The 25,780-nt window shown below is 40.4% G+C and overlaps 3 protein-coding genes across 3 annotated transcripts in view; 2 read left to right on the top strand and 1 right to left on the bottom strand.

Annotated features, from left to right (window-relative positions):
* LOC308393278 (protein sel-1 homolog 3) overlaps positions 1-11,230 on the bottom strand; it is a 14,245-nt gene extending 3,015 nt beyond the window's left edge. Inside the window, exons 1-21 of the mRNA XM_080876921.1 lie at positions 11,081-11,230; positions 10,362-10,887; positions 10,116-10,242; positions 9,506-9,627; positions 9,199-9,314; positions 8,882-8,931; positions 8,639-8,762; positions 6,371-6,509; positions 6,061-6,207; positions 5,759-5,964; positions 5,482-5,661; positions 2,473-2,595; positions 2,173-2,313; positions 1,993-2,055; positions 1,737-1,913; positions 1,521-1,648; positions 1,074-1,157; positions 881-962; positions 621-696; positions 412-533; positions 108-229 (exon numbers count right to left, since the gene is read on the bottom strand). Of these exons, the coding sequence (XP_080733047.1) occupies positions 108-229; positions 412-533; positions 621-696; positions 881-962; positions 1,074-1,157; positions 1,521-1,648; positions 1,737-1,913; positions 1,993-2,055; positions 2,173-2,313; positions 2,473-2,595; positions 5,482-5,661; positions 5,759-5,964; positions 6,061-6,207; positions 6,371-6,509; positions 8,639-8,762; positions 8,882-8,931; positions 9,199-9,314; positions 9,506-9,627; positions 10,116-10,242; positions 10,362-10,887; positions 11,081-11,137 (2,912 nt within the window). The 5' untranslated portion in view covers positions 11,138-11,230. The remainder of the gene's footprint in view (positions 1-107; positions 230-411; positions 534-620; positions 697-880; positions 963-1,073; positions 1,158-1,520; positions 1,649-1,736; positions 1,914-1,992; positions 2,056-2,172; positions 2,314-2,472; positions 2,596-5,481; positions 5,662-5,758; positions 5,965-6,060; positions 6,208-6,370; positions 6,510-8,638; positions 8,763-8,881; positions 8,932-9,198; positions 9,315-9,505; positions 9,628-10,115; positions 10,243-10,361; positions 10,888-11,080) is intronic.
* Positions 11,231-12,196: 966 nt separating this feature from the next.
* Positions 12,197-13,054, top strand: psmb11b (proteasome 20S subunit beta 11b; the record flags this gene model as incomplete). The annotated part of the gene is made up of 1 exon (XM_080877676.1): positions 12,197-13,054. One exon carries the CDS (start codon positions 12,197-12,199, stop codon positions 13,052-13,054), a length of 858 nt encoding a protein of 285 aa, XP_080733802.1.
* A 7,065-nt stretch (positions 13,055-20,119) lies between these two features.
* Positions 20,120-25,780, top strand: part of cdh24a (cadherin 24, type 2a) — a 28,633-nt gene continuing 22,972 nt past the window's right edge. The window contains exons 1-2 of the mRNA XM_080878053.1: positions 20,120-20,243; positions 23,887-24,756. Of these exons, the coding sequence (XP_080734179.1) occupies positions 24,088-24,756 (669 nt within the window). The 5' untranslated portion in view covers positions 20,120-20,243; positions 23,887-24,087. The remainder of the gene's footprint in view (positions 20,244-23,886; positions 24,757-25,780) is intronic.

Raw genomic sequence — 25,780 nt, 5'->3', positions numbered from 1 at the left:
TTGTTCAAATGGCAGTATTTCAAAGTTTTACCAACGTACTAGAGATCCCATTAATGACCATCATTATTCACTGTGGTTGTGAAAGCTGATTAAATTTTAAAAAGCACCTTTTTAAGATCTTCTCCATCACCATATCCAGATCATCGTGATGCGAAACATTAACGAATCTGAGGATGCTCCGGGGAAGACTGTGGCCTTCTTGTGCCAAAACAACCAAGTTGTACATTCCCTGTGAGCCAATATGAAAAACAAAATCATAACAGCAATGATGGCTTATTCACCGAGAAAGTATCTAAATAATAACACAATACAATGCTGTTTGTTGCTTTTATTGCAGAGGGCCAGAGCCTGTGGAAGTTTAATTAAGTTTATCACAGGGTGATGAGATTATAGCTGAAGTAAATCTGTCACCTGAGGGCTGCCTGCTAGTGCTGCTCTGCTATACATTGATATGGCCTGCTCAGCCAAGGATAATGAGTCCTCTTGTGTGCCGGGGGAATGGTAGTAGTAGTAGTCTCCCATTTTCAGTAGAGCTATAAAAGAAGATAAATACTTTCTGTTCAGTGACCAGATTGACAGGGAAAATGGATTTAAAGCAAAATGAAATGAGAAAAACTCACCGAAAGGATGCGGGTCATAGTTTAATATAGAGTAGTTATGATATCTCCACTGACATTCATAACCGAGATTCAGCTCCTGCATTTCGGAGAACGAGTGCACAGTGACAATGATGATTTTAATAGAGGAATTATGTGCAATTTGTTCATCAGCTTCAATCAGAATTCCACACGTGATTGCAGGATAATGACGAAAAGCCCAGGCTGTGTTTTGTTTTAGGGTAGTCATAATGGGTTAAACCGGTGAAAGAGCATGCACTCACCTCGCACAGGTGTGCAACATTGCTTTGGGCCAAAACCAGACCAGTTTGAGCTGCCAAAAGGTACTTCACAAAGGCTTCCTGCCTGTTGGAAACACAATGAAACAAATGTGACGAAGCAAAGACAATAATAAAGAGCAGCGACAATGATTAAATGCGGGCATTTGAAAAGTAATTGAAATTAATGTTTCCCTACCAAGAGCCCTGGAGGTAGGCCTGAAGAGCCTCTCTGATCATAAATCCAAGGTGTCCATTTCGCTCACAGACCTTTTTCAGCAGACTGCATAGAGGTTAAAGGACACCTGATGTATTATGGGATATAATTAACTCCACCTAAACAGAGAATATTTTAATGTGATCTAAAAATAGTTCCAAATTGTTGAGGTCATTCTAAACACAAGCATCAACAGCTGTAGGAGGAGCCTCTTTAAATTCATAAGATACCAGAGGAACATTGGTAAGCAGAATCTCTCTGCGCCAGACAATAATGCGGTGACAGTGGCTCTTATTTTTAGATATGCAAATACTGGGTTCTGACCTTGAATTAGCCACTGTCATTGAAATTAGATGCCACTAAGCTGCAGGCTACAGTGCAACAGCCCATAACAAAGCTTTCTTCAACAAGCTAATGAAAGCCCCTTACATTACAGCTCTCTTCATATCCTGAGACACCCCTTCCAGGCTTCCCATCGAAAGGTACCGAGCAGCTTCCACTGATGCAGTGACATGACCAAACCGAGACGCGTTGAGAAACTGCTCAAAAGCAGCACTCTGCAGATCATTAAAAAAAAAACAACACAGTTTGGCTCGTTGATCATACCTGGATAAAAATCCATTTCTGAAGTTGTGGAAATCAAACCTCATTTCTCCAGGGTCTATCTGGGTCCATCCCACTGAGATGATAAATCCCCAGGTTGAACATCCCATCATCGCTCCCGTTTAAAGCAGCTTGTTCAAAGTATTTCGCTGCATTTTTGTGGTCCTTCAGTACAGTCCCATGATACCAGCCTAAACCATTCAAGGCATTAATTGAGCCCTAAAGCAAGGAAACAGACGCCGGTATTCATAGCGAATTCACACACTGTAAACACACCAACTGACTTGTACACTCTCACCATTGCTGCTGCTTTTCTCAGCAGCCGAAAAGCTCGGGTGTAGTTTCTTTTCACTCCCTGGCCCTGAACGAATCAACATCAATCAGTGAATCGATAACTGTCAAAACACAGACGTCGCACACACATGCACACATCGTTCAATTCAATTGTAAAATAGCCATTTTTACTATCTTACACTACCTTCATCAGGAGGATGGAGTAGTCGTACATCGCAGAGGGATCCTTCATTTGCATAGCACTTCTCTCAATCCATTTCGCCGCACTCACTATGTCCTTTGAGACTCCATTTTGTCCCCAGTACAGCATTGTTCCCATGCGTTTCTAAAGTTAATGGAGTTTTTATTAGCCTATTCTGAACACTGACTGTGCTATTGACCACGAAGGAGAAATTAAAGTATGACTGAATTTGAACGGGTCACATGCACATATTTCAACAGTTCATCTTGTCAGAAGTCAAAAGATTTCGTGTAGCTCACATACCTGAGATTCGATGTCTCCTCTCTCTGCTTGGAATTTCAGATACTGGAAATCATCTTTTGTCTCATGTGTCAGTCTGTTTAAATCTTCTTCATTGTTTAAATAGATATGTTCAGTTGAGTGTTGCTTTAGAAAAGACAAACAGATGTGTTATGATAGTAAACAACTGGTGATACTAGCACTATGAGTAAAAACGCTACCGTCACTATATTTGACTACTACAGTTACAGCGGTTAATTTACCAGCCATCAGAAGACGGGTACACTGTGGTAATAAATGGATGGAAATGGACAGCAACAATACTCAGGTAAGTTGTTCTGGTTGAATGATACTTAATTGGTACTAAGGGGCTCAAAGTGTGCCAAGAAATCATCACACACCAATACAAGGCAGGATGGATAAGGTTCATGCTTTCATGTTTACACCAAATTCTCATCCTAACATCTAAATGTGGCAACAGAAATTGCTTCCAACCTCAAATTGTCCATTTTTGATGAGCCTTTGTGAACTGTTGCCTCAGTTTGCTGTTCTTAGCTGACAGGACTGGCAACCAGTGTTGTGCGTTCAGAGAAGGTCTTCTGCATACCTTGCACGTGTCTTACTTTTCCCTTCCAATCTGCTCGAAGCATTCTAGCCAGTCTTCCCTGTTCTCTGATATTAACGAGGTATTAACACCCAGATATGAAACATTTACCCCTTTTTGGAGCATGTAAACCTTAGACACGGTTGTGCGGTAAAATCCCAGTTGATCAGCAATTTCTGAAATACTCAGACCAAGCCATCTGCTACTAGCAACCATGTCACGTTCAACATCACTTAAATCAGCACTTTTCCCTATTTTACAGCAGATTGTTCTCATTCAGTAGGCTGTCTCAACCATGTCTAAATTCTTAAATGCATTCAGTTGTTGATTCTGACTGACTGATTACAGAATTGGCTGATTTATGTTACTGAGCAGTTTAACAGGTATACCTTAAAAACGGGCAAATCATGATTATGTGGAAAAATAATAGACTAGAAATGGCTTTTATACCAGTCTATTGACTGAACTGTAATTGTAAAGTTAATAATATATAAAGAAAGAGTGAATTGGGGATTTAGGGAGCTACAAAAGTAAACAAAAGTTGTGGCGTTGAAAGAAAAAGCCACAGTATAATTGGAAAAAAAAAGTGTAATCTTGTCATCTTGATTATCTTATTTTCATAATCACTGGAAGATAAAATTGTAATTTGAATTAAAATTAAAGACGCTGTGTTTGTGAGTTCGAGTTTAATGGCCTTTTAGAGCTTTTTCAGTAGAATGCTGCAGCTTGAACAATGAGAGCCGAGACAGAGAACCCAGATTGTGCAACACTTTTTTTTATAGCCACTTTAAATAATCTCAAGATACAGTCAAAGGTTAAAAACAAAAGAAACTAGCAACTAGCTTTTTCCTTTTTTTGTTTTCAAGTTAACAAATCAAAGTCTGCCCAAGCCTGACTGACAGGCAACATAAGCTAACAACCCAGCACAGTCACAACACTGAGATTTAAATAGTGCTGAATCCTGATTGGTGCACAGAAGTGCATGACATCATTGTTTTGTCTTTAAGCTGAGCCCACACCACCGAGAAGAGACAAAACAACACGAAAAGAAAGAGAGGTGGTTTTCGTTGCTTTTATCAAGATTGGATTCAGGGGGTTGTTGTCAGCTCTTAAAAAGCTCGGTCAATATGCCACGGAAAAATGATCACTACTAGGCTTGCTACAGTTGTTTTCTAGGTGCACTGCCTTGTTGAAGCTGGAATAGACAGTAAGGTCTCTCTGCTGTTTTCATGTACCTCTGTTCATTAGAAGCATGCTTATTTAAATACTCGAAGAATCAACAGGAAATCAGTCGGATGTAGCCTTTTCTCATAGTGCGCTCCTCATCTTTCAAGTGCAGTTCCTCCATTCATCAACACAGCTAAATCATTCACAAATGGCTGGACTAACAGACACATTGTTATCATATTCTGAAGGCAGAATGTCATTTCCACAGCATGCGTGCATGTTTGTATGAATACATTTGTGTCTGAATGGCTCTTTTCATACTGCGCTTTGTGTGTTTTTAAGCTAAGCTCACTGTAGTTGCATATTCAATACACGGATATGAGAGAGGTATCAATCTTTTCATCTTATTCTTTAAAAAAAACTTTAAAGGAAATAAATACGCAGATCTAGCTTTTTGAATATACTTTAACAAACTGTATGTTATAGCATATCTTATATGAGCCCATGTAACAAATTCCCTCACCCCATATATAAGCCCCTCACCCCAACCTCCCTCCCCTCAACCCAACTGGTCGTGGCAGATGGCCGCTCCTAGTTTCTTAATGTTAAAAGGGAGTTTTTCCTTCCCACTGTCACCAAAGCGCTTGCTCATAGAGGGTCATATGATTGTTGGTGTTTCCTTTGTAGGGTCTTTACCTTACAACAGAAAGCACCTTAAGGCTGCTGTTAAATAAATACAATTGAAATGAAAGATGTAATTATATTTTTGTTTCGGTAATACTGTTGTATAATGAAGAGGCAAAGGTAAGCAGATAAGCAGCAGACAACAGAGATAACCACTTGATACTGATTAAGTAACACTATGTTAAGGAGGAGCAGGGATGAGGCGGAGGGTTGCAAAGTGGCTTACAGAGTCAGTATCAGCAACAGACAAGCTAGAGCAGCATAAAACTGAAATATACTTTAATTATCCCAGGCTTGATTAATCATTTACTGGAATAAAATATTTATAGTACAGCCTACAAGAGATCTGGCTATCTAATGTTCAGATGATTATCAGCTGAGTGATTCTCTGACGTGTGCTGGCATTAAAATCAGCTGCTATCAGCTAATCTGTTTGAACTGTTGGCTCAGCTTGACTTCATGCCCTGCATGAACTAACGCCACTCTCAACTTACACGAACTCCTCTATTATCAAGGCTATTATTAGTTATTCAAATAAAAACACAAATTCAGAAGTGATCTTAATGATCTAAACATACCTTGTTTTCATATATCCTGGAACTGTCGATACAGGTCTGCGTTCCAATGTTGGAATAGTAGCTATAAGCCATTTCCAAGTCTTTAGGAAACCCATCAATTCCCATCAAGTGTTTGTACCCTGCATGCATCAGGGCAAAACGGTCATCACCTAAGGCACCAATCAAACTATAGACGTGACCCTGAAAAATGCAAGGGGGTTAGTATTACCTGTTACATGCAAATTGCTTTACGTGCGATAAAATAGTAATTAAGATACAACGAAGGCACTGACTGTACCTGCTCATAATTGACTGAATGTCCCAGGCCGGAGAGATGGATGGTGGCCAATAAGAGAGATGCTCTGTGATTTCCTAAGCAGGAGGATTCTTGTAACGCAGCCATTGATTGGGATGTGATTTTCATTTGTGCTTTATCCACAGAGAACATTGTTCCGACTGTCTCCTCAAACAAAACGCTCCCGAGATCCTTCAAGTTTAAAGACCCTTCAGAAACAGATAGGTGTTTATTAAATAATGTATCCTCTATAAATCAGATATTTTATGGTGATTGAGGTTATAACCAGATAAAAAAATATCTACCTGTTCTGATTTCCACCTCCTTTCTTAGCAAGAGCTGAAAGAGAGTGCTGTACTTTATCTGTGTTTCAAACGTCCATGTTTGTGTGCATGTTTTCTCTTTTGATGCAAACTGACCCAACAGCCTTAAGAAGTCGGGGGTACAGACATCTGAAATGAAACAAAAAAAGGAACCTGTTCACAGCGTTCTTTCCATACTCAATGGGTGCACTTTCAGTGTATTGACACACTTGATATTAGGTCTCTTAAAGGTCGCTCCACCCAAAATGGTGCAACATGGCTTTTATATGAAATATAAAAAATATTTTTTTACCTCTACTTACTGGCGACAGGAGGTAATTTTCATTCACTTCTTGCATAAAAGCTTTTGTAAATGCTCTTATTTCCTGACACTCTTGGTGAATCCTCTGCAATTCATTTAATGTTGGCATGGAGTGAAGTTGGTTTTTGATCTGTGATATGAATAAATCTGTATTTGAAATTAGCATTAACAGGCATAAAACAGAGGAAATAGGAAGTATTAAGCCTAGTTAATGGTCATCATGACATCACCGCAGCCTCATGAGTATTTATACCATCATATGAGGTGTGCCAGACTCACTGCAGTCTTCTCCTGAATGGTAAATGTCATCACCTTGAAAAAATGTATGCGTCACCACTTGTACAAGAATGGAAAAAGTCGCAATCAAAAGCTAACGTTTTTTTTCTCAGTTGTTGCAATAATGTGTCATCTCTTCAAGCTATTGCAGCATCTTCATCTCTGTAATCTAAGAATATCTAATCTGTACTGATTTATAATTGAAATAGTGATAAAGTGATGTTGTATCAGTGGGCAAAAGATTAAGCAAACAATGTCCCTCGTGTTTAGTTCTATTTTGGTTTGGGTTTAAGATATTTAGGATACAATTGTCTTTAAAATGTAACTACTGTGCTCTTTTCCAGTTTTGTTTCTTTATTCTTATCTTTCCTTGATTCACAGCCTAAAATCGTAGCAATATTTTACTGGCCCTTGGTGCATCCTCTTGGTTTACCCACTATCTAATACAAGCCGTTATAGTTCCTCTCCCTTTATACACATTTTAGTCTAGATTCATATGATTGGAGGCTTGACCAGCAAGTGTGTGGGGTTTCTGTGCTCACAGTGAGAACTGTGCTTGAGATGACCCTATTACAGATATCAGATGACAATGACATCATAAAGATTCACAAGCAGGAAAAAACTGTCTGAAAATGAATGTTCAGAGGGATTTGGCCTCCCTGAAGCCTTGACCTTTGGCTTGTAGGGATTATTTTCACAAAAACCATCATTGTTTAAAAGTTCCATCATTGCTAATAGTATGGTGGTCAGACGTTTACACTCATCATGGGCATGAATGTCATGGTAATGTGGGGCTTTTAGTGATGAATACTGTTGTTTTTCAAGGCTGGAATGATTGAACAATATATCTGTAATGGTTGTAAAAAAATCACACATATACAAAACACTCATTTAGATCTTTTAAAAGGTGGTTCAGGAGGTTCTATCTCTTATTCTTGTTTAGAATATTTACTAAAACTAGTAGTTTATCCTTACATGCATAAAATGATTTATTTGGCAGCACTTGCTGGATTACCAAAGCTCAGAACTTATTTAGCATCATGCTGCTGGTTACTGATACACTGCAAAAAGTGGATGGAATAACGAAGAAGGAGAACTACCTCAAAAAAAATTACGTTTAGCTCAAACAGCTAGACAGTTGAAACTTGTATAAAATTGGATATTCCAATAATGATCCCGAACACACATCAGAACTGGTTTTGGAATGGATATGCTTCTGCAATGGTTTTCCCAAAGCCCCGACCTCAACCTGATAGAAAATTTGTGGGCTACACCTACAAGCCTGATCTGTGCCAGTAAAACCAACCAATTTGTAAGAACTCTCCCAACTCTGCCAAGAGGAGCAGGCAAATATCCAGCCGGAATTCTGCCCATTTGAATTAGAATGAAGTTTCTTGATGGCTACCAAAAGTCCAGTGGAGGTGCAAATTTCTGAAGAACCATACACCCATCCATTTGCTTTGACTTATCCAGGGATGAATAAATGAACGATTAAAGGACATTTAGCAAATAATTAATCAAATATTAGTCGGGGTGTATGCATATATTTCAACTGGTATGTATAATTTTGATCCTGTGTGGATTAGAAAAACTCCAAAATGCATCCAAACTTGTGTACCCAATTTTTGAAACTTTTTAAAAGATGACTGCAGTACAATCAATCCAATCCAGAAAAGAACAGTTCAAAAAATAATTTTAAAAAATTATCATGACCTGCATGATGGGTGTGTGTAAAATTCTTACCAAAACTGCATATATATGGCAGATAATAAGGAAAAACCTACAATGTCCACTAATGCATATGATTTTATCACTGCCTCATTTCATTACCTGTGTACTCTTACACGTGGTCAGGCTGTTTGCTGACATAATTTGACATGAAACATTAATACTTTATGACCTTGAGATCATAATACACTGTTTTAGAGTGAGGCTGTGCTAGAAAGCAAAGCAAATGAATACATTTTACCTCTTTACACTTACCTGTTTGGTTCCAAAACGGTAGTATCTGATAGGCCCAAAATACCCACGGATGCCTTGTAAGTAACTGCCTCCTCCAATCACAAAGTATCCATCTGTGTCATCGTAATGAATGCTGTCCTGAAATCTATGACATTTAATACCACTCAAACCAGCAATCACAATCACTGAGCAAACAATATTTATTTTCCAGAAACTTGGCAACAGTGTGTTTTGCTTATTTTATATCAAAAATCATAATCGTACTTGTATAAATGTTTCTGAGTTTGACCATCCCATGTGGTTTCCAGCAGCACCTAAAAGTCAAACATAACAATACATGAGTCCTGAAAAACCTGCTCAGCTTTAAACAACTCCAAATTGCAGTACACACTGCAATCGCCTGGAGTTTCCCAGCTGGAAATAAACCATCTTTCAAGATCTTACAGCTGTTCCAAAGGGAAACAAAAGCTAGAAGTCCAAAGAAAACCCAGCAGAAAAAGAATGACTATAAGATGTTGCCAGAGCATTATTTTGATTTTTATTCCTCATCCCACCACCAGAGTCATTCTTTGGCGTTTTACCTCTGAGTCCTGTATATAATAGTCTAATCTAATCCATTTCAAGAGAGGCAACATTGCTTGGACTTGAAATGCTTCATCTTCTCCAGTTATCTTTCGTGCCTGAATTATGATGTTCCCTGTACGGCACATATGACAGTCGTGAATTTCACCACAGGAGATCCAAAGCTCCTTATTAATACATATTTTTTGTGCTAGCAATATTAATAAATCACATCTGCGCAAAAACCACAAATCTTCACTCACAATCATGTTGTGACACCTCTTTGTAATCCCCTATCAGGTGTACACATGAGCTGGCATGACCCACCTGTGTTCGTAAGCTGCATCAGAACTGTGTCATATAAATTTTTTCTATTGACATGATGGATGATCCCACAGAGCTTCTTCTGACACCATTTCAGTAGGTATATCCACACAGATAAGGTGACGCTGGAAGCCAAGCAATGAAACATGATTTGACAAATCATTTCTTCATCCACTCAAGCATGAGGTTGAATTTAAAACGCGGCGCTGTCTGTTAAAAATGCCTGACCTCGCTGTCTTTCATTGACCGTAAGTAAAAAGCTTATATGCTCTGGTGAAGCGGCTTGGTGAAGCTTGTAAAGTCATTTAAAAAGACACTGAAGTAAAACTAAAAGTAGAGTGTGTTCTAACTGATGCCTGCACTGAAAAGGAAATGATCAGTGACTTGTGACCTGTCATTCTGCTGATATAAACACAAAGCAGAGCTATTATGTACTTTATATTTGAGGAAAATGGGCCGGAGAGTACCTTTGAAACATATAATATCAAACACTCTGTTTTACTTAATCCTTTGATTCAACATTTGGAAACTCAGCTGGAGATTTTTCATGCTGTGTGGCTGAACTTCATACTAAATAAGTTCCAGCTAAAATGAAGTAAATTAGAAGTCCAACCTGGGCTGTGTCACAGCGTGACGCCGGGTTCTCTCTAGAGCTCTGTCAATAAAAGGCTGGAACCTGCGGATCACTCCAAAGCGCTCACCAGTACTTGCCAGAGGGAACTTTAGCATATCGATTATGTCTGGGATCAAACAGAACAGCGAAAGGCTCCATTTGCAAACACTTGCATGTGTTCTTTAAAAGCTTTGGAGATAAAGATGAGACATGCAGAGGAAATGACAATGTGATTAAGGGTCAAACCTGATTCATGTGGACACTGATGGATTCTGTGGCTGGTCATCTGCCACATTAGTTGAGCCGACCATGACGGGCAACCAGTGGGAGGTTTACTTGGCCGCTCAGAGGGTGGAATTATCTGCAGCGCTTTATAAATCCTCAACATGGAGCTGTGGTATGTGCTGAGTTCACTGCCATTTTTAAAGCTGCCCAGCCAACCACGGACTGTCACATTCTGTGTGTCCAAAATGTTCCTGTTGAAAAAGTCGCGTTGATATGAAATGGACGGAGGCAGTCTAAGCAGCACCTGGTGGATCCTGTAGTCACGGAGTCTGCTGCTTTTCCATTTTCTCCTGAAGACCACTAAATCTGTCTTCTGCAATGTGGACACCACCACCTCAACTGCAAGCTGACATTGCCCAGAGCACTGATACCGCACGCGGACCACCGAGCCATCTACCACTTTGTCAGGGACGGTGTCAAACCCTATAAAATTGTCAGGCGGGGTCTCACTGCTGTGGGCTGAAATGACTTGTGAAGCACACTGTCCCTGGGTGAAGAGAAGGAAAAGAAATACACTTAAATGAACATAAAGGGAAAACAGACTTGCATGAAGTTTCATTCTCTCAACCAAATTTGAAAAATTTATCACCAGTTAGTTACTAACTGCTTGTAGTAGTGTATATCGAAAAACGAGAGCAGTCTCCTGTGAGCAGAATAAGTGAGTGAATAAAATTGCTTACCATTAGAGCAGAAGCAGTGAAAATCTGTCCAAAAATGATGACATGAAACACATTCATCTTTTGTTGTTGTTTAAAACTGAATAAAAACCACAAGCAAATTTGACATTCAGAGTGGTAAGTAACATTGGCTCTCACTGTTTGACACTTCCAGAAAACATTTCCAAACAGCCGTGCAATGGGTGTACCATTGCAATGCAGCATTACCTGAAATTCTGGTGTTTCAAGTTCAGTGATTAGCATGCTTTTAAAGGGCTAGCGCCCACGAGGGCTCGGCTATATTTACTCTTGATGTGTAATAAAAGTGTTGTTTGATTCACTTTATTAGTGATTGTATTTGGGACCTTTCCATAAGAGTGAAGCATCAGAGCTGACTTAATCTGATGTACGTGAGCCAAGACTTTGTCATCACCCTGCGTCCTCTTTGGCCAACGCGCTTACGCAAGACTTTGAAGAAATATGATCTGAAAAACAACCTGATATGGCAGCCAAAATTAATTACCCATGGGCCACTGACTGTTTATGTTTCAAAGTCAAGGGCATGACATGTGCTAATGTTGCTGATGGGTTGCTTTAGGTAGCCACACATACACGAACATGGTCTATATAAAAGGTGGCTGCTGTTTTCACACACATATGTTCTTGATGGCATACCTATGTGTACAAGAGAATAGCTTTTGAAGGCAATTTTATTGGATGTTATTGAAGAGTTGATTTTTTCAAGCAAGCAGAAAATGCTGTAAAAATATGCTTTTGTAGCTTTTTTCTTTTTTTGGTGTACAAAATCATAGGTAATCACTTTTAATGGCTTTACAGGACATATGCAATTTTCAGTCTGTCTTTGAGGACCGTCTAACTACAGAGTATCCTGCAGTGCCACATGGAAAAAAGATTCCTTCCAACTATGTGAGTGGTTTGCCCTTTAGCAATAACAAAAGTTTGTTTCACTTTTATATTCCAGTGGCAGAGTACTTAGATGAAAGTCCGATACAGTTTGGGCAAATCAGCACAGTCCAGAACTGCAGCGCCGTCTCATCTGAAGACCCCTTCTTAACATCCTCCTCCTTGCCAACATGCCTTCCGTTTGCCTCTTCACAGTCTGTGCCTCTGCCCTTTCCCATGGCTCATGGCACCACCACCTTGGCGTTCATGTTCCAGGGTGGCGTGATGGCTGCAGCAGACACTCGTTCCAGTTGCTCAGGCCTCGTCGCGTGCCCAGCCTCGCAGAAGATCCTGCCCATTCACAGTCACTTGGTGGGCCTGACCTCAGGCACTTCAGCCGACTGTGCGCTTTGGAAACGTATTTTGGCTCGCGAGCTGCGGCTTTACCAACTTCGCCACGGTCGACGGTTGTCCACGAGTGGAGCTGCCAAATTGCTTTCGCACATGCTTCACCCTTTCAAAGGAACTGAGCTGTGTGTGGCTGCCACGTTGTGTGGGTGGGATGGAGGAGAGGTGGACGATGGATGTGATTACCATGGAGGCACAGAGACTGGTCCTGGTAGTCGAGGAGAAACAACAAAGAATCAAATGACTGAGCAGAAAAACTTTGTAGATAGCACCAATGCAAAGGTTTCTCTGGCAAAGGATGAACGCTTTTCTTTCTCTCAGCAGTGCTCCATCAGAAAGAAAATGAATTTATCTGGACCAAGGCTTTTTTATGTATGCAGTGATGGTACTCGCCTACGGGGAATGCTTTTCTCTGTGGGCTCAGGATCCCCTTATGCCTACTCAATTTTGGACCAAGGTGTTCACTGGGGGCTGACAGTAGATGAGGCCAAGTCAATAGCTAGAGAAGCTGTGTACAGAGCTACGTATAGGGATGCATATTCTGGAAACTGTGTGGACATGTATCACATCACGTCAAAAGGCTGGACACGCAGAAACCGGGAGGATTTGAAAGAGGAATATTACCGAGAAAAGGAAAGGCGAAAGCATGAGAAAACAGAGAGGCGGGATGTGGCTTTTTCTGACTAAAGACATGAAACAAACAAAAATGGCTTGGGAAGCGAAAGGCAAACATTGGGGAGTATTTTGGAGAGACGTGATATTATGGCATCTTTGCAGCAGTTACTAAATTAATGAACAGGACAGGCAGTTGCATCCTCCAGGCTATTTCTCAAATGATTTGGGCATGCATATCGTTCCCTCTAATAAACAGCTGATGTTTTGTTTGTGCTGATGATAAAAATGTATTCTAAGAGCACCCTGCTTGCTGGCATTTTGATTTAGATGTTAAAGCATTATGAATCATTTCAAGAATGTGAGATAATTACTACCTACTCCAGCATGCGGGTAAATCGCATAAACACAGAGTAACAGAAAATGAATAGTCTAAAAATCTAAATGGCTGGAGGCTGAAGGTCATAATGTATTACTGTGTGTAAGGGAACACGTTTAGCCGCAGCAATAAACGGTAAAGGGGCTGTAAACTGATTTGTGCCTGCTGTCAGAAGACTTCTGAAGTTCCTCTGACACTTCAATAAATTAATGAATAAAAGGAATTTTGCTGCCTGCTCATTTTGTTTGAGCGCTGTGGTCATAAATAAAGCATAACTGTAATTACTCAACTGACAATGACTCTATATTGCCAAGTATATTAGGGTAAAAGGTACAGAGCTGTCCATCTTCATCCTCAGTGTTCAGCTATGTTCTCTAACTTTAGTGAAGTCCATGATGGGGGACAGTTTGCAGTGTAACATCAGTGTTGTGGCACACTGATTATACTACATGTCAAAATGTTGTAATGAAGTGTATGATGTCCTGTTTCCATATATTAAGTATTGCAATATATCGTATATGAATGCATTTTTTTAATGACTAACATATGCATATGTGTGCAGCGAGCATGTCTTATGTGTTATTAACGGCATAAAATAAATTACAGCCTGGGATGCGTGACTGCAGCATCAGTGGGGATGCGCACTAGTACTACTGTATGATTGACTGCAGCTGTGTGAGTAAGAGGGGAAAGCCTCCCATTCTCCCCGACCTCATGCATAATTCCCATCTTTGGAAGTTCATTAATGGCAGAATTATTGAGCGAGTGAAAACAAACAAACAAAAAAGGAGAAAGAAAGCATTTGGTGGTCTAGATTTGAAGTCTTGCAGGGACCGACTCTTGGGAAAGTGAGTCGGCGTTATTTTTATAGCACCTTTAAAGAGCATATGTCACAGAGCGCTTCACAATAAGAAACGGTTAAAAAGCAAAATATGAGGCAGCCAGACATTAAATGCACACAGGCAGATAAAAACACAAGGCGAAACAAGGCCGAACCTAAATCTAAACAAATTGCTTTCAGTTGCTTTCTAAAGGTGCCTGCAGATCTAACGTTTAAGAGATATAGCCTCAAAAGCACAGTCTCCTGTCATAGTCCGAGAGCAGGCAGGACTCAAATGCAGATTCAGAAGGCAGTTCGGAGAGTTTATTAACAGTGATGTGAAAAAGCTATTTGCAGTGCCTTTCAAAAAAGGGAAACATCCACAGTCTCTATGTACAGTATCCAAGTCGATGGTCCGATAGGTTCCACTCAGTCTTTAGATTCGATAATGAAACAGACTTCTCTCTCCGACTCACACACACAAATCCTCCTCGAGGAAAACAGGGAAGACTGCTGGACAGAAGAGAGATGGTGAGAGGTGCACACATGGAAACAGGTGAGCAGACTTACGTAATGAAGGTAAGCATCTGCCGCGACTCAAACACCAGATGAGGAGCAGGTGAGTTAATTACCACAGGTGTGCCGGAGGGCGGGGACCAAGAGGATCCTGCCCCTGCAAGGGCGTGCACGCACGCACACACACACCCACACCCACAAACAGACAGACAGAGGAGAGAGAGAGTCATGGTGGAGAGCGAGGAAAACTGGCAGGAGTACCACGAGGACTGAAGGACTATGACAGTCTCCTTTCTTGTTGAGACTGGAGCGAGAAAACAACCATCAAACCCTAATCGGAGAACCTCTCCCAGCAAACATTCTGACATTCAATGACTATTGTTTGCATGTCTATTCAAGCCATTCATGTCACATTATGATTGAAAACAGCTACATAATGAAAGGTGTACAGATAATTAACCTGGCTTTCTGCCTCAAGTTCCTTCAGCAATGTTGACTTTCTATGTCTTTTGATAGACATAAAGATAATTAGACCGAGCACTAGACAACAAATGCATTAAAAATATAAAAGATTTGTTAATTTGTATTTTAGGGCTCAATGATTATAGCAAAAATCACAATCTGGATATTACATCAAACATTCATTAACTTAAGCACGCAATATGCATTTAGTGGCGTTTTTAAAAAAGTGTCTTTTTACATGAGATTTCCATTATTCAAATGAAAAGCTAATAAATTAATGAAAAAAGAGATGTCTGCCAGTCCACACGATCGGGTCCATTAGACATCTGCAAGTGCAGTCTGTGGTAAAAGAAGCTCATGCCTCAGTGGACTCATGCACCTCAGGAAACCTGCAGTGAAGCCTGGGGGCAAAAATGCTGGAGAGCTGAAGCCGATGACCAACCAACACCTCCTCCTCCTCTTCTCATGCTGAAAGCAGAACAAGGATAAACCCTCAGTGATCCCAGGTGATAAGGAGTCAAAGGCAGCTGCAGGCAATCACTAATGATCCCTCTACAGGATCACTTACAGCAACCTGCTTCTTCTAGATAAATATTTTCAACCACAAACCTCCTTCTGTCATCTTGCCTAAACTGTGAGCATGGTTGAGCTTTTTAGGGACGAGCACTGTAAAGGCGGCTGATTCATAACACAAAACAACAGGTTCATAGCCAAAATTCATCCAAATAACTGAAAGTTTTTATTCAGTTATCTTGTTTTTGTAATCATTAGAAGCCAAAATCAAAACTGAAATTCAAATCACTGACTCTAAGGCTATGTTCACACTGCAGACGAAAGCGCATTAAATCCGATTTTTTTTTTACCCTATGCGACCCATATCCGATCATGGTTTGACAGTGTGAACAGCACAAATCCGATATTTTCAAATCCGATCTGGGTCACTTTCGTATGTGGTACTGAATCCGATACATATCCGATGTTTTAGAAAGCGACTGCTGTTTGAACGGTCATGTCGCATTAAATCCGTCTTCTACATCACTGACACAAGACAGACGCAAATTATCAGCGCCGGAGAAGCACCCGAGAAGACATCGCGATCGCTTCCTGGCCATTCCGTGTAGATGTCAGTGAAACTGTTTGGAAAACAACGTTGGAGAAACGTGAACATTTTATTTGTACTGTATAATCTGCAGATTCTGACAGAAATCTGCAACTATCCTTTGAAGCACCGCTCCTCTAAAACAGCAATAAGGATCATTATTAGGTTATCTAAATTGTTATGTAAATAACAAAATAACTTAAAGCAAAAATTAGGAAACGTAAAGTCTTTATATTAAGGCCATCAGTCAAACAATACTGTTTGCTCTGGGTCTAAACAGAGCACGTTGTGTGTGACGTCTTCTTTTGCGCATGCGGGCCGCTTTGAGCGTTCACACTAGAGCGCGTTTGCTGTCGCATTTTATTTGTAGTGTGAACAAGCAGACAAAAAAATCGGATTTGATCAAAAAATCGGAATTGAGCATTAAGACCTGCAGTGTGAACGTAACTCAATTTATAAGAAAAGGTATGACTGGAAAACTGATTGGCTGGTTGGAAAGAATGTCACTATCTAGTCTAGTTATCTGTTTTAAAATCACTTTGCAACTATGCAGACAAAATGTTACCATTTTAGGCCGGTTGTCACTAACAGTTTCCTGCTGGTATTACTAAGCAACAGAGGTTTTTTATATAGAGAGGTATGTGCTGACCGTCCAAGGCTCTGAGCACAAGACTTTTGAACTTGACTGAATTTAATAGGAAGCGAGTACAGAGCTTTGTGCTTTGAGGAGGAAACAAGGACAGAATAGTAAATCAAAGTTTGAGTCTACAAGGAGAACTGAGTCCAAAATTTGAGTGAGCAATAGTGTTTCTCTTTGCTTGGCCTCTTCAATGCTTTTTGTTCAATTTTGGTAGTTTTTTACTTTCATGCAAACTGCAGCTGAGAGCGGAACGAGCTCCACTAGAGTTGAGCAAAAAGCACAGTGTCACAGACCCAGCCTTACATCAGTACATCTGTTTTGTTTTTTTAACTTTGAAAATATATGACCCTAACAACCAGAAGATTGGCAAAAATTCGCTGACAGCTCCCCCCTCACAGGCTAATTCAAGAACATGTTTTATGCTTAGAAATCTTTCGCTGTGAGCTCTCACATCCTCAGCACTAGATTGATTACTGCCTGGCTTTGTTTTGTGCTGCCGAAGTAGTTTTGACATTAATGAACCTCCATAGAGCCTGGTAGAAGGGATCTGAGGAGTGACCTTGGGGTTGCAAGCTTTCTTTCTAGTCATATCACGGAACACTTGTCTCATCACCACTTGTTTAAAGGCTCTCTTGTTTCTTAGTCATCAGACAGAATTCAGGCTAAGACATGATCAAAAACATGGTTGTGCAAATGAAGGCTGCACCCTGTAGATGATTACTTTTTACCTCATTCAGGTACTGAAACGCATGTTTCTGCTGCAGCGTGAAAAATAAATTATTTTAAATTAAAAATATCCAAAACAATTGAGGGATAAATGAAGCACAGAAAACACACAACTGTAAGATTAACAATTTAGCATTCCTGTTTTGCAGTGGTTTTGTTTGTCCTTGAAAATTTGCACATTTCTAGTTGGAAGTTACTCACCCAAAAAAACAAAAAACAGTCACCACAAAAATCAGCTTAAAATTTCAGACTGATGTTATATATGGAAAACACATCTCAAACTGAAATAAAATATGCTATGAAGTGTGGCGAGGGTGGTAATTACAGTCGCACAAATGTTTTTAGCAAATGAGAGAACGCAGCTGGCAAAAATTCCTCTTTTAATGTGACAATTTTCTGGTCCTGCTTCTAGGTGAAGCAACTGGGAGAAATGCAAACTCACTGAAGTTGATTATGCAGACTAGCAACATTTAGTCAGATTAAACAAACACCACACGGCTTTCAAAGAAGCCACAACACCTAACCAGGAACTACTGAAGGCAATTAAACAACACCTGCTATGTTTTTGAAGATATTTTGTCATAGATGTCGATTATTTCAGCTAGGGACGCAGATGGACAGTGGTGATATTTACAGGAGATGCATTTGTTTCTACCAATAAAAAAGAAAGAAAGACGCATAACAATTAATTGTTTTAAAAATTGCTGTGACAGTTCTCAGTGAGGCACCACTGCCATCAACTGGTGCAAACCTTTTTACTTCAATTTTTTTTTTTAACACCTGGGACATGATTAGAAATATGATTATACACAGCTTTTTCATCTCAGTCAGCAGCGGTACGATGTCTTCTCTCTTCTGGCTCTATGCACACGTAGACAGGTCGATAACAATGAAGGTGCCAGAAAGAAAAAGAGGAGAATCAATGTTAGTACATTTTTCTCAAAAAAGTAAGTTGTAAGCTACTTTTTTTTCACCTTTTTGCAAAATAATACTGCCTGTCCATCTGGTTTTGAGATAGACTGCGTTACATAGGTGAGATGTATATGCAGCAGATTTCTCACCTGCACATCCATGATGCTTATCTCCCATTGACTCTAATCCTAAAGGTGATTTATTGCATTGAGATCTGGCGACTGTAAAGGCTATTTATGTACAGTGAACTTATTGTGCTGATCAAAAAAACAGTTTGAGATGATTTAAGCGTTGTGACAAGATGCGTTATCTTGTTTGAAGGAGGTATTACAGAGTGGGTACACCGAGGTCATAACAGGGATGGATATGGTCAACAACAATACTCAGGTAGGCTGTGGCATTTAAAAGACGCTCACTACTAAGTGAGCCAAGAAAATATCCCCCATTACACCCCCAGCAGCAGCCAAAATTGCTGATATGAGGCAGGATGGATCCATGCTTTCATGCTGTTTACGCCAAATTCTAATCCTGAGTGGTTATTTAAGTTTACTGTTTCCTTCTTATCAGCTCGAAGCAGTCTGGCCATTCTTTTCTGCCCTTTGGCATCAATAAAGCATTTTCACCAAGGGACTTGCAGCTCGCTGGATAATTTCTCCTTTCTGGACCCTTCTCTGTAAACCCTAGAGATGTTTGGGTGGGAAAATCCCAGCAGATCGGCAGTTTTAGATGAGTTAGTCTGGCACCGACAACCATGCCACTTTCAAAGTCATTTAAATTACTTTTCTTCTGCTTGTTTTGAACCTCAACATGGCCGAATGCACTGCCATGTTTGCATTAAGACAAAACTGAAGAGGTATACCTAAAAAAGTGAATGAACTCAAGCAGAAATCCAGCTGAAACATATCTGAGCTACTGAATAGGAATTCATAAATTTAAGTAATTCATCACGGACACGTGCTGTCACACGCACATTTGAGCAGGTTCCACCAACAAAAAGAAAAAAGGCACGAAAGCAGCTTGATATCACACAGAACTGTCAGTCTGCTGCACTCTGACTCTCCCTGCAAACGGCAAGAAGGACAGAAGACTTAATCATCTGCACATTTGTGTTGACTCAGGAGGGATAATATTAAATGAGAAAAACGGGGAATGATTTGAATTCAACACAAAATGCCTAAGAGCCCGACTGCATGATCTTTCACTATATGTTTACCTGAAACATGTTTTGTTTTTGTGCGTGTTTTCCACTGTACTAATAAATACGCAGAAATGATGCAGAAAAAAACAGAATGAAGCAAATTAAGAAATTCCTAGGGGAGGACCCCATGCTCCTTTACACGATGTCGCCAATGCTCAAGCGAAATCTATACCCACATATTTTGTCCAAGTACACCACTATGAGACTAACAGTTTGTCTTTGTGGCACTCAGTGGCCGCTATTTCAAAAATAGTAGGCTTTTAGAGTGACTATGGTCGTTGTGTGATAGTTACAAAGTAATGGAGAGAGGGAAAATAGAGAGAGGTATACAGAGAGCGAGGGACGGAGGAAGGGAGGGAGGGTTAGACGTAGAGAGCGAGAGCGAGAGAGAGACTGGGCTAAGTGGACAGACCTCACGTTGAGCTCAGATGAACCTCGGCATCCTTTCCCACGTTGGATCATTTCAGCCCCGTTAAACCAGAAGACCACCGGAGCAAAACCGCAAACACACGGTAAGCTTCTCTCATAATTGACTTTTTTTCTAAATCTTCAGAATTCAATAGTTGACACAGACAAGTTTCCAGCCTTCGCCTCAGCTCAGCTCTCCACTTTATCGTCCAAATTCTCGGCGTTTTTTGGAGGCTTTTAACCGGGTCGAGGCGGTTTCCAACTGTTTCTCTGTCAGTTTAAAGCTGTTTGTAGTAGATATCTGCGAGCTGTTTAGGTGAAATAATGGTGGGCTGAGAGAAGGGTCTGGAAAAGAAGACAATTATTTTGGGTGACTGAACTGAGCGCCAAGCTTTGACAGATGGTACGGATGACGCCGTGCTTTCCCTCTTAATTTCCCGGCTAGGTAGGTAATTTTTGTCTATGTGTGTGCGCGCGCCGTTCGTACTCACCTGCCGCGTGCACTTTGGCGCGGGGACGCTTGCTTGCAAAAATGAATGAGGTTGCTGGACCTTGGTTAAGTTGCCGAAAGCGGAATTTGGGGGACGTTGCATTCATTATAATAGTTAGCCCAAGTGTGTAAATCACATTAACATGCATCAAGTAGGTCATTTTTCTGGCTTCTTCCAGCAAGACAAGGTCACGCTCCGGGCTGTTTAGGATATCTCTACTAGATATGCTAATGAGCGGTCCAGATGTGAGTGTGCGCGTGCATGTAAACTGGCTTGTGTGTATCCGTGACCAAGCAGCTGTGTCACGTGTTGTGGCGAATGTAATATCAGAGCCGATCAGGGAGAAACATTCCACTTCCCATCTATCCCACTGTACGAAAATTGGCAGCAAGTCAGTAGGGGGCGCTCATGAGATGGTGCTCAATGAATAGAAATGAGTGGAATTACGTGGCTAGTCCATTTATTGTTTTAGCCTTTTCTAACACGGTATCAATAATTTTCTGAGGTGAAATACAGAACAGTGCTTATGTCCTTGCGTTTTTCTTATAATGAAGGTGATTTTTCCGATAAAAAGCTAGAATTTCCCAATACTTGCTGATTTTTCTGTTAAGGAGTTACTACAGGCCACGCTGCCTTAACGGCAGCCATTGACAGATGATAACTATATTATAGATGAGTGGTTAGAGTAAACCATGAAAGAAGCAGCTGGTTGTGCTGGTCTAAATGAAATTCTCTGTAAATTATTCATATTGCAGTGCGTAACACTTACAGAAAAGTGTTTTACTTGAGTTAAAAGTGATTACAAAAACAAAGTTAAAATGGAGCTGCACCCCTTCTGTCAAAAATATGGTAAAAATTGTTCCAAGAAAATGATTTACATTTTCTACTGCTCCACAGGGCTCCATTAGTTCTCGACTCTCTCAAGAGCGCCCCCTATAAAACGGAGTGTGGGAGTTGACTATCATATTTAAAATTCTCTGGTAATATTACACTGCCTCTTCACATGACAAATAAAACATGGCTAAACACTGACTTATCACAGGGCATTTGCTCACTTAAGCTGTCTGGTGTGTCAAACCTTGACAATAATGAAGTGACTGATGTGCTGAGTACAGTGGGCCTCTCTTCACCAGTCTGACTTGGATAGACTTAAGAGATTTCCCTGTGTGCACTGAGCCAGCGAGAATGGATGAGAGGTCTGTGGGCATTAAGACGAATGGCAAAAGGAGGGTAAGCCAGAGATGTTCAAATGGAGCAGAATCTGTCCACATCCTGGATGTTTAAGCCACCCATCTCCCCTCACCCCCCTCCCCAGTGTACTTCCACTACCACTTCCCCTGCTCTGCCTCCTTTATGCCCCCATCTCCCATTTTTTTCCTATGTAAGAGGCCTAACATGCACAGGCTATTTTTAATAAAAACGGAATAGCCTTGTTGCAGTGAAGCATCTCGATGCAGAGTGAAGTGAGACTGAAACAGCGATTTGCAATTTAGAGCTATGTCACCACTCATCATTCCATTCTGAGCCAGCAACAGCAAATCGTCCTCACGCTTTCATCCTCTATCCCTTGCCTTACATTTCACACATATCTTACACACACACACACACACACCCTTACTCTAAAGACTTCAAACAACGGTGAATGACATGTACTGCTGGCAACATGGGTTTTGGACCAAAGCTGGCAGAGAGAAATGTAAGCCGTAAGCTCAATCTATGCTAATGCACAATAGCTGAGGAAGACAAAAGTGTTTTGGAAGAGCCACTTTTTGTATTTCCATAGATTTGGGAAACCGGCAAACAGATGCCGATGATGAACATGAAGCATTACATATGGATGACTTGATAAATTTGGTGCGCAAAATGCAGCAAAAATAATTAAGGGTGGATTGCCATTTGAGGGGAAAATAATGACGTAAAAAGGGCAGAAATTACTTAATATTTCCTGTGATCAAAGCTCAAATTGTCTCTGTTCTCAAGTGTACTTCTTTAAGTGGGTCACTATCTGCAGAGAAGAAAGAACATTGGCTTAATTTTAATGTGCCCATGCAGCATATCGTATCAGAAAATGTTGGGGTTAAGAAATGTTCTGGTTCGTATTATAGAAACCATCAAAGCCTACTGCATTTCTATAGGCCAACTTTGTGCCACGTTCCCTCAAAATTTATCAAAGTACTTGGTGCTCTGTACATTTATTAAGTCAGATGAGGCCAGGGGATTTAGTCTTCCCAGTGTGCACTGTATTTTATGTCCTCTAGCCAAATTATTGATAATTTGCATGAAATGCAGGGAAATCTCTACATTATTTTTAAGAATTTTAGCTTCCAAATCTGTTCAGAAGAGAAAGGCATGGAAACTTTATTTACATATGTTTGAAGACTACCTCCCTGTGTACCCATGACTCATGTATTTTGCTGTGCAAAGATGATAATGCACGCCTCCATGCATGCATAAAGGTGAAAGCAGCTGTCAGAACATTCATTGCAGGGAAAAAGTGAGCCAGAGCGATGGATCCATGTGGGACATGGATGCACTGTCGTATAGTTTTGGATCTTGTTAAGTTGCTGACACTTTGCACTGCATCAAGTTTCAAAGATCAATGGCCAGAGATCTGACTCAAATACTGACAAAAAGCAGATCATTAAACTTTAGGGAAATGAGGACAAGTCATTGATTAAATTATTTATGAGCCTAATTAATCTCTTAAGGGGAACTTGTTTCAGAACTGGGCACTGAAGCATGGGTAGCCCATCTTTAGGGATGGCATCAATCACCTGCTGTCCAGGCAATTGTGTGTGACAAGGAGCAGTAAAGTACCTGAGCTCCACCTCATCGCCGTACCTTCAGGCTCTGAATTAATTGAAATTTTTTAGGACCGCACTTACCTTTCTGAGAATGAGATCAATAACCAGAATCACACAAAACGCCAATGAGAGGAATATCATCAACAGTATCAGGTACAAAGCGAATTGTCCTTTTCAGGTAACTTCTTATGAGACGTAATTATCATAGTTTCTGTTCAAAACTCACAGTTATTTGCACAGCAGCTGGCAGAAGGCTCAGATTAGCAAACAAAGCTGTTGAGCAAACGGCAGAACAAACATTTATCTTTAAATATGTCCTGAAATAAATGTCGTCTTCATATAATGAGTGTGATAGCAGACTTTTTTGTGTCTTTTCACTTCTGTATCTTAAAGCACTTGTTTCTCATAATAATGAATATAGTCAAGATCGCACTAATTATGTCTTCTCTCAGGTGATCCTCTGCAGCATGTGCACTGCATGGGAATATTTGAGTAAAGAAGCCGAAATGAAGACAAACACCAGGGAGAGGGGCGGAAGAACCGAAGCAGGGGCAGGACGAAGGCATGCTGGAAATAAACCATCATAAAAACCGGCAGCTGATCAGCCCTTTGTCAGCCACTTCACAAGACAAAGTGATCGGTGAACCTCAGCAATGGCAGCACATGTTGTGCTTCTTTTTCTTTTATTCTGCAAATGGGAAAGACACGGCATCTCAGAGGCTGTCGGCCTTTCAGAGGAGGATCCGGATTCTCAAGTAATATCAGACAAAAAGCAACAAGTTTTACATCATCCAAAGTCCCTGGACAAAATTTTTATTGGAATCAAAGAATTGGAAAGCCATGTACAGGCTTCAGAGAGTGATGCAAGAACTCTGCCAAATGTGGTTTTTCAACTAAATGACGGCAAACCTAATGATTCTGACTTTAAGAGCAATGCAGGAAAGCAAATCGACATGAGACTTAAACCTCCAGATTCTTCTGCCAAACCTCTTATACCTAAACATAGCTCTGAACTCAGTGTGAACCGTGAGAAAAGGAACAATTTGACTAATGGAGAGGTTGAAGGTGTAATTAATGATCACAGTCTAGTGCCAAGCTCAGAGGAGGAGTACGCTCTCCAGCCTCAACTCTATTTGGAGACAGGTGTCGGTGACGTTCAGCCTGAGAGGCTACGGGGCCTCTCTAAATGGGTCACAGAGTCTGAACATAGTCAGTCAGAGCCTTACCTGCTGCCTCACTCTCGCCGCCGTAGGAGCTGGCTCTGGAACCAGTTCTTTGTGATTGAGGAGTACAGAGGGCCTGAGCCTGTGCTCATTGGACGGGTAAGCTGTCGGCACAACCAGTCAGCATGCACATGCGAATCACCTGAATCTCACTGTATTACAACATAAATGTAAATTGCGCCTTATTTTTGAGAACCAACAAATATTTTTGCAAGCGCAATCATTTTTATAGATAAGTTATTGCCACGCAAAGGGTTTAATTGGAGCAAACAGAAATCTCTCCTGTGCTCAATACATGTATTTACATAAATCTTTTCTGTTCGCAGTGCATTCATTTATTTACATGTTTTTCTTTGTCCAAATAATTTCCCAATGACAACCTTTCCACTCTGCTTCATTTATTACCTCTCTCATCCTCTGCTCTGTGTGTCCCCAAGCTCCTGTTTGAGCCTCATTCACTGTTCATACACACAAATCGGTGCTTAAAACCTGCACACAAACATACTACACACAAAGCAGGGATTCATTAAAATTTTCCTACCTGTAATTATTTACGCTCTACAAAGTAGAAATGCCCGAGACCATATATATATATATATATATATATATATATATATATATATATATATATATATATATATATATATATATATGTGTGTGTGTGTGTGTGTGTGTGTGTGTGTGTGTGTGTGTGTGTGTGTGTACAGAAATAACAAGATCGACATAAAAACATGTTTAACTAGCCACTATTAATAAAAGAAAAGGGTTTAAAAGAAAACAATGTTGAAAGCTATTAATTTGGACTGGCCAAATATATTAAACATAAAATTGATGGCCTGTCATGCTTGCTGTGTGTTATCACTTTCCCACTTATGGCTTTTGTCCAATGGCTGGCTATCAGTCCTCCACCTATTTTCTTCTTTTTCCTTCTAGTCTGTCTTTTATTCATCATTTATCATTTCATCCTCTCTTATTACATGTTTTGTTTTTCTAAATGAAACAACCACTAACATTTGGTTGAGCTTAGCGAACGGATAATTCTCCACCTGAGCAGATTGTCAGGAAATTTGGCCAGCGATTTTGGTATATATAAAAAACCTATGAATTATTGCACTGCTAACTG

Source organism: Rhamphochromis sp. 'chilingali' (assembly GCF_963969265.1).
Source record: "Rhamphochromis sp. 'chilingali' genome assembly, chromosome: 3".
NCBI lineage: Eukaryota > Metazoa > Chordata > Actinopteri > Cichliformes > Cichlidae > Rhamphochromis > Rhamphochromis sp. 'chilingali'.
Note: the sequence above shows the minus strand (reverse complement) of the source record. Positions and strands in the feature narration are given on the sequence as shown.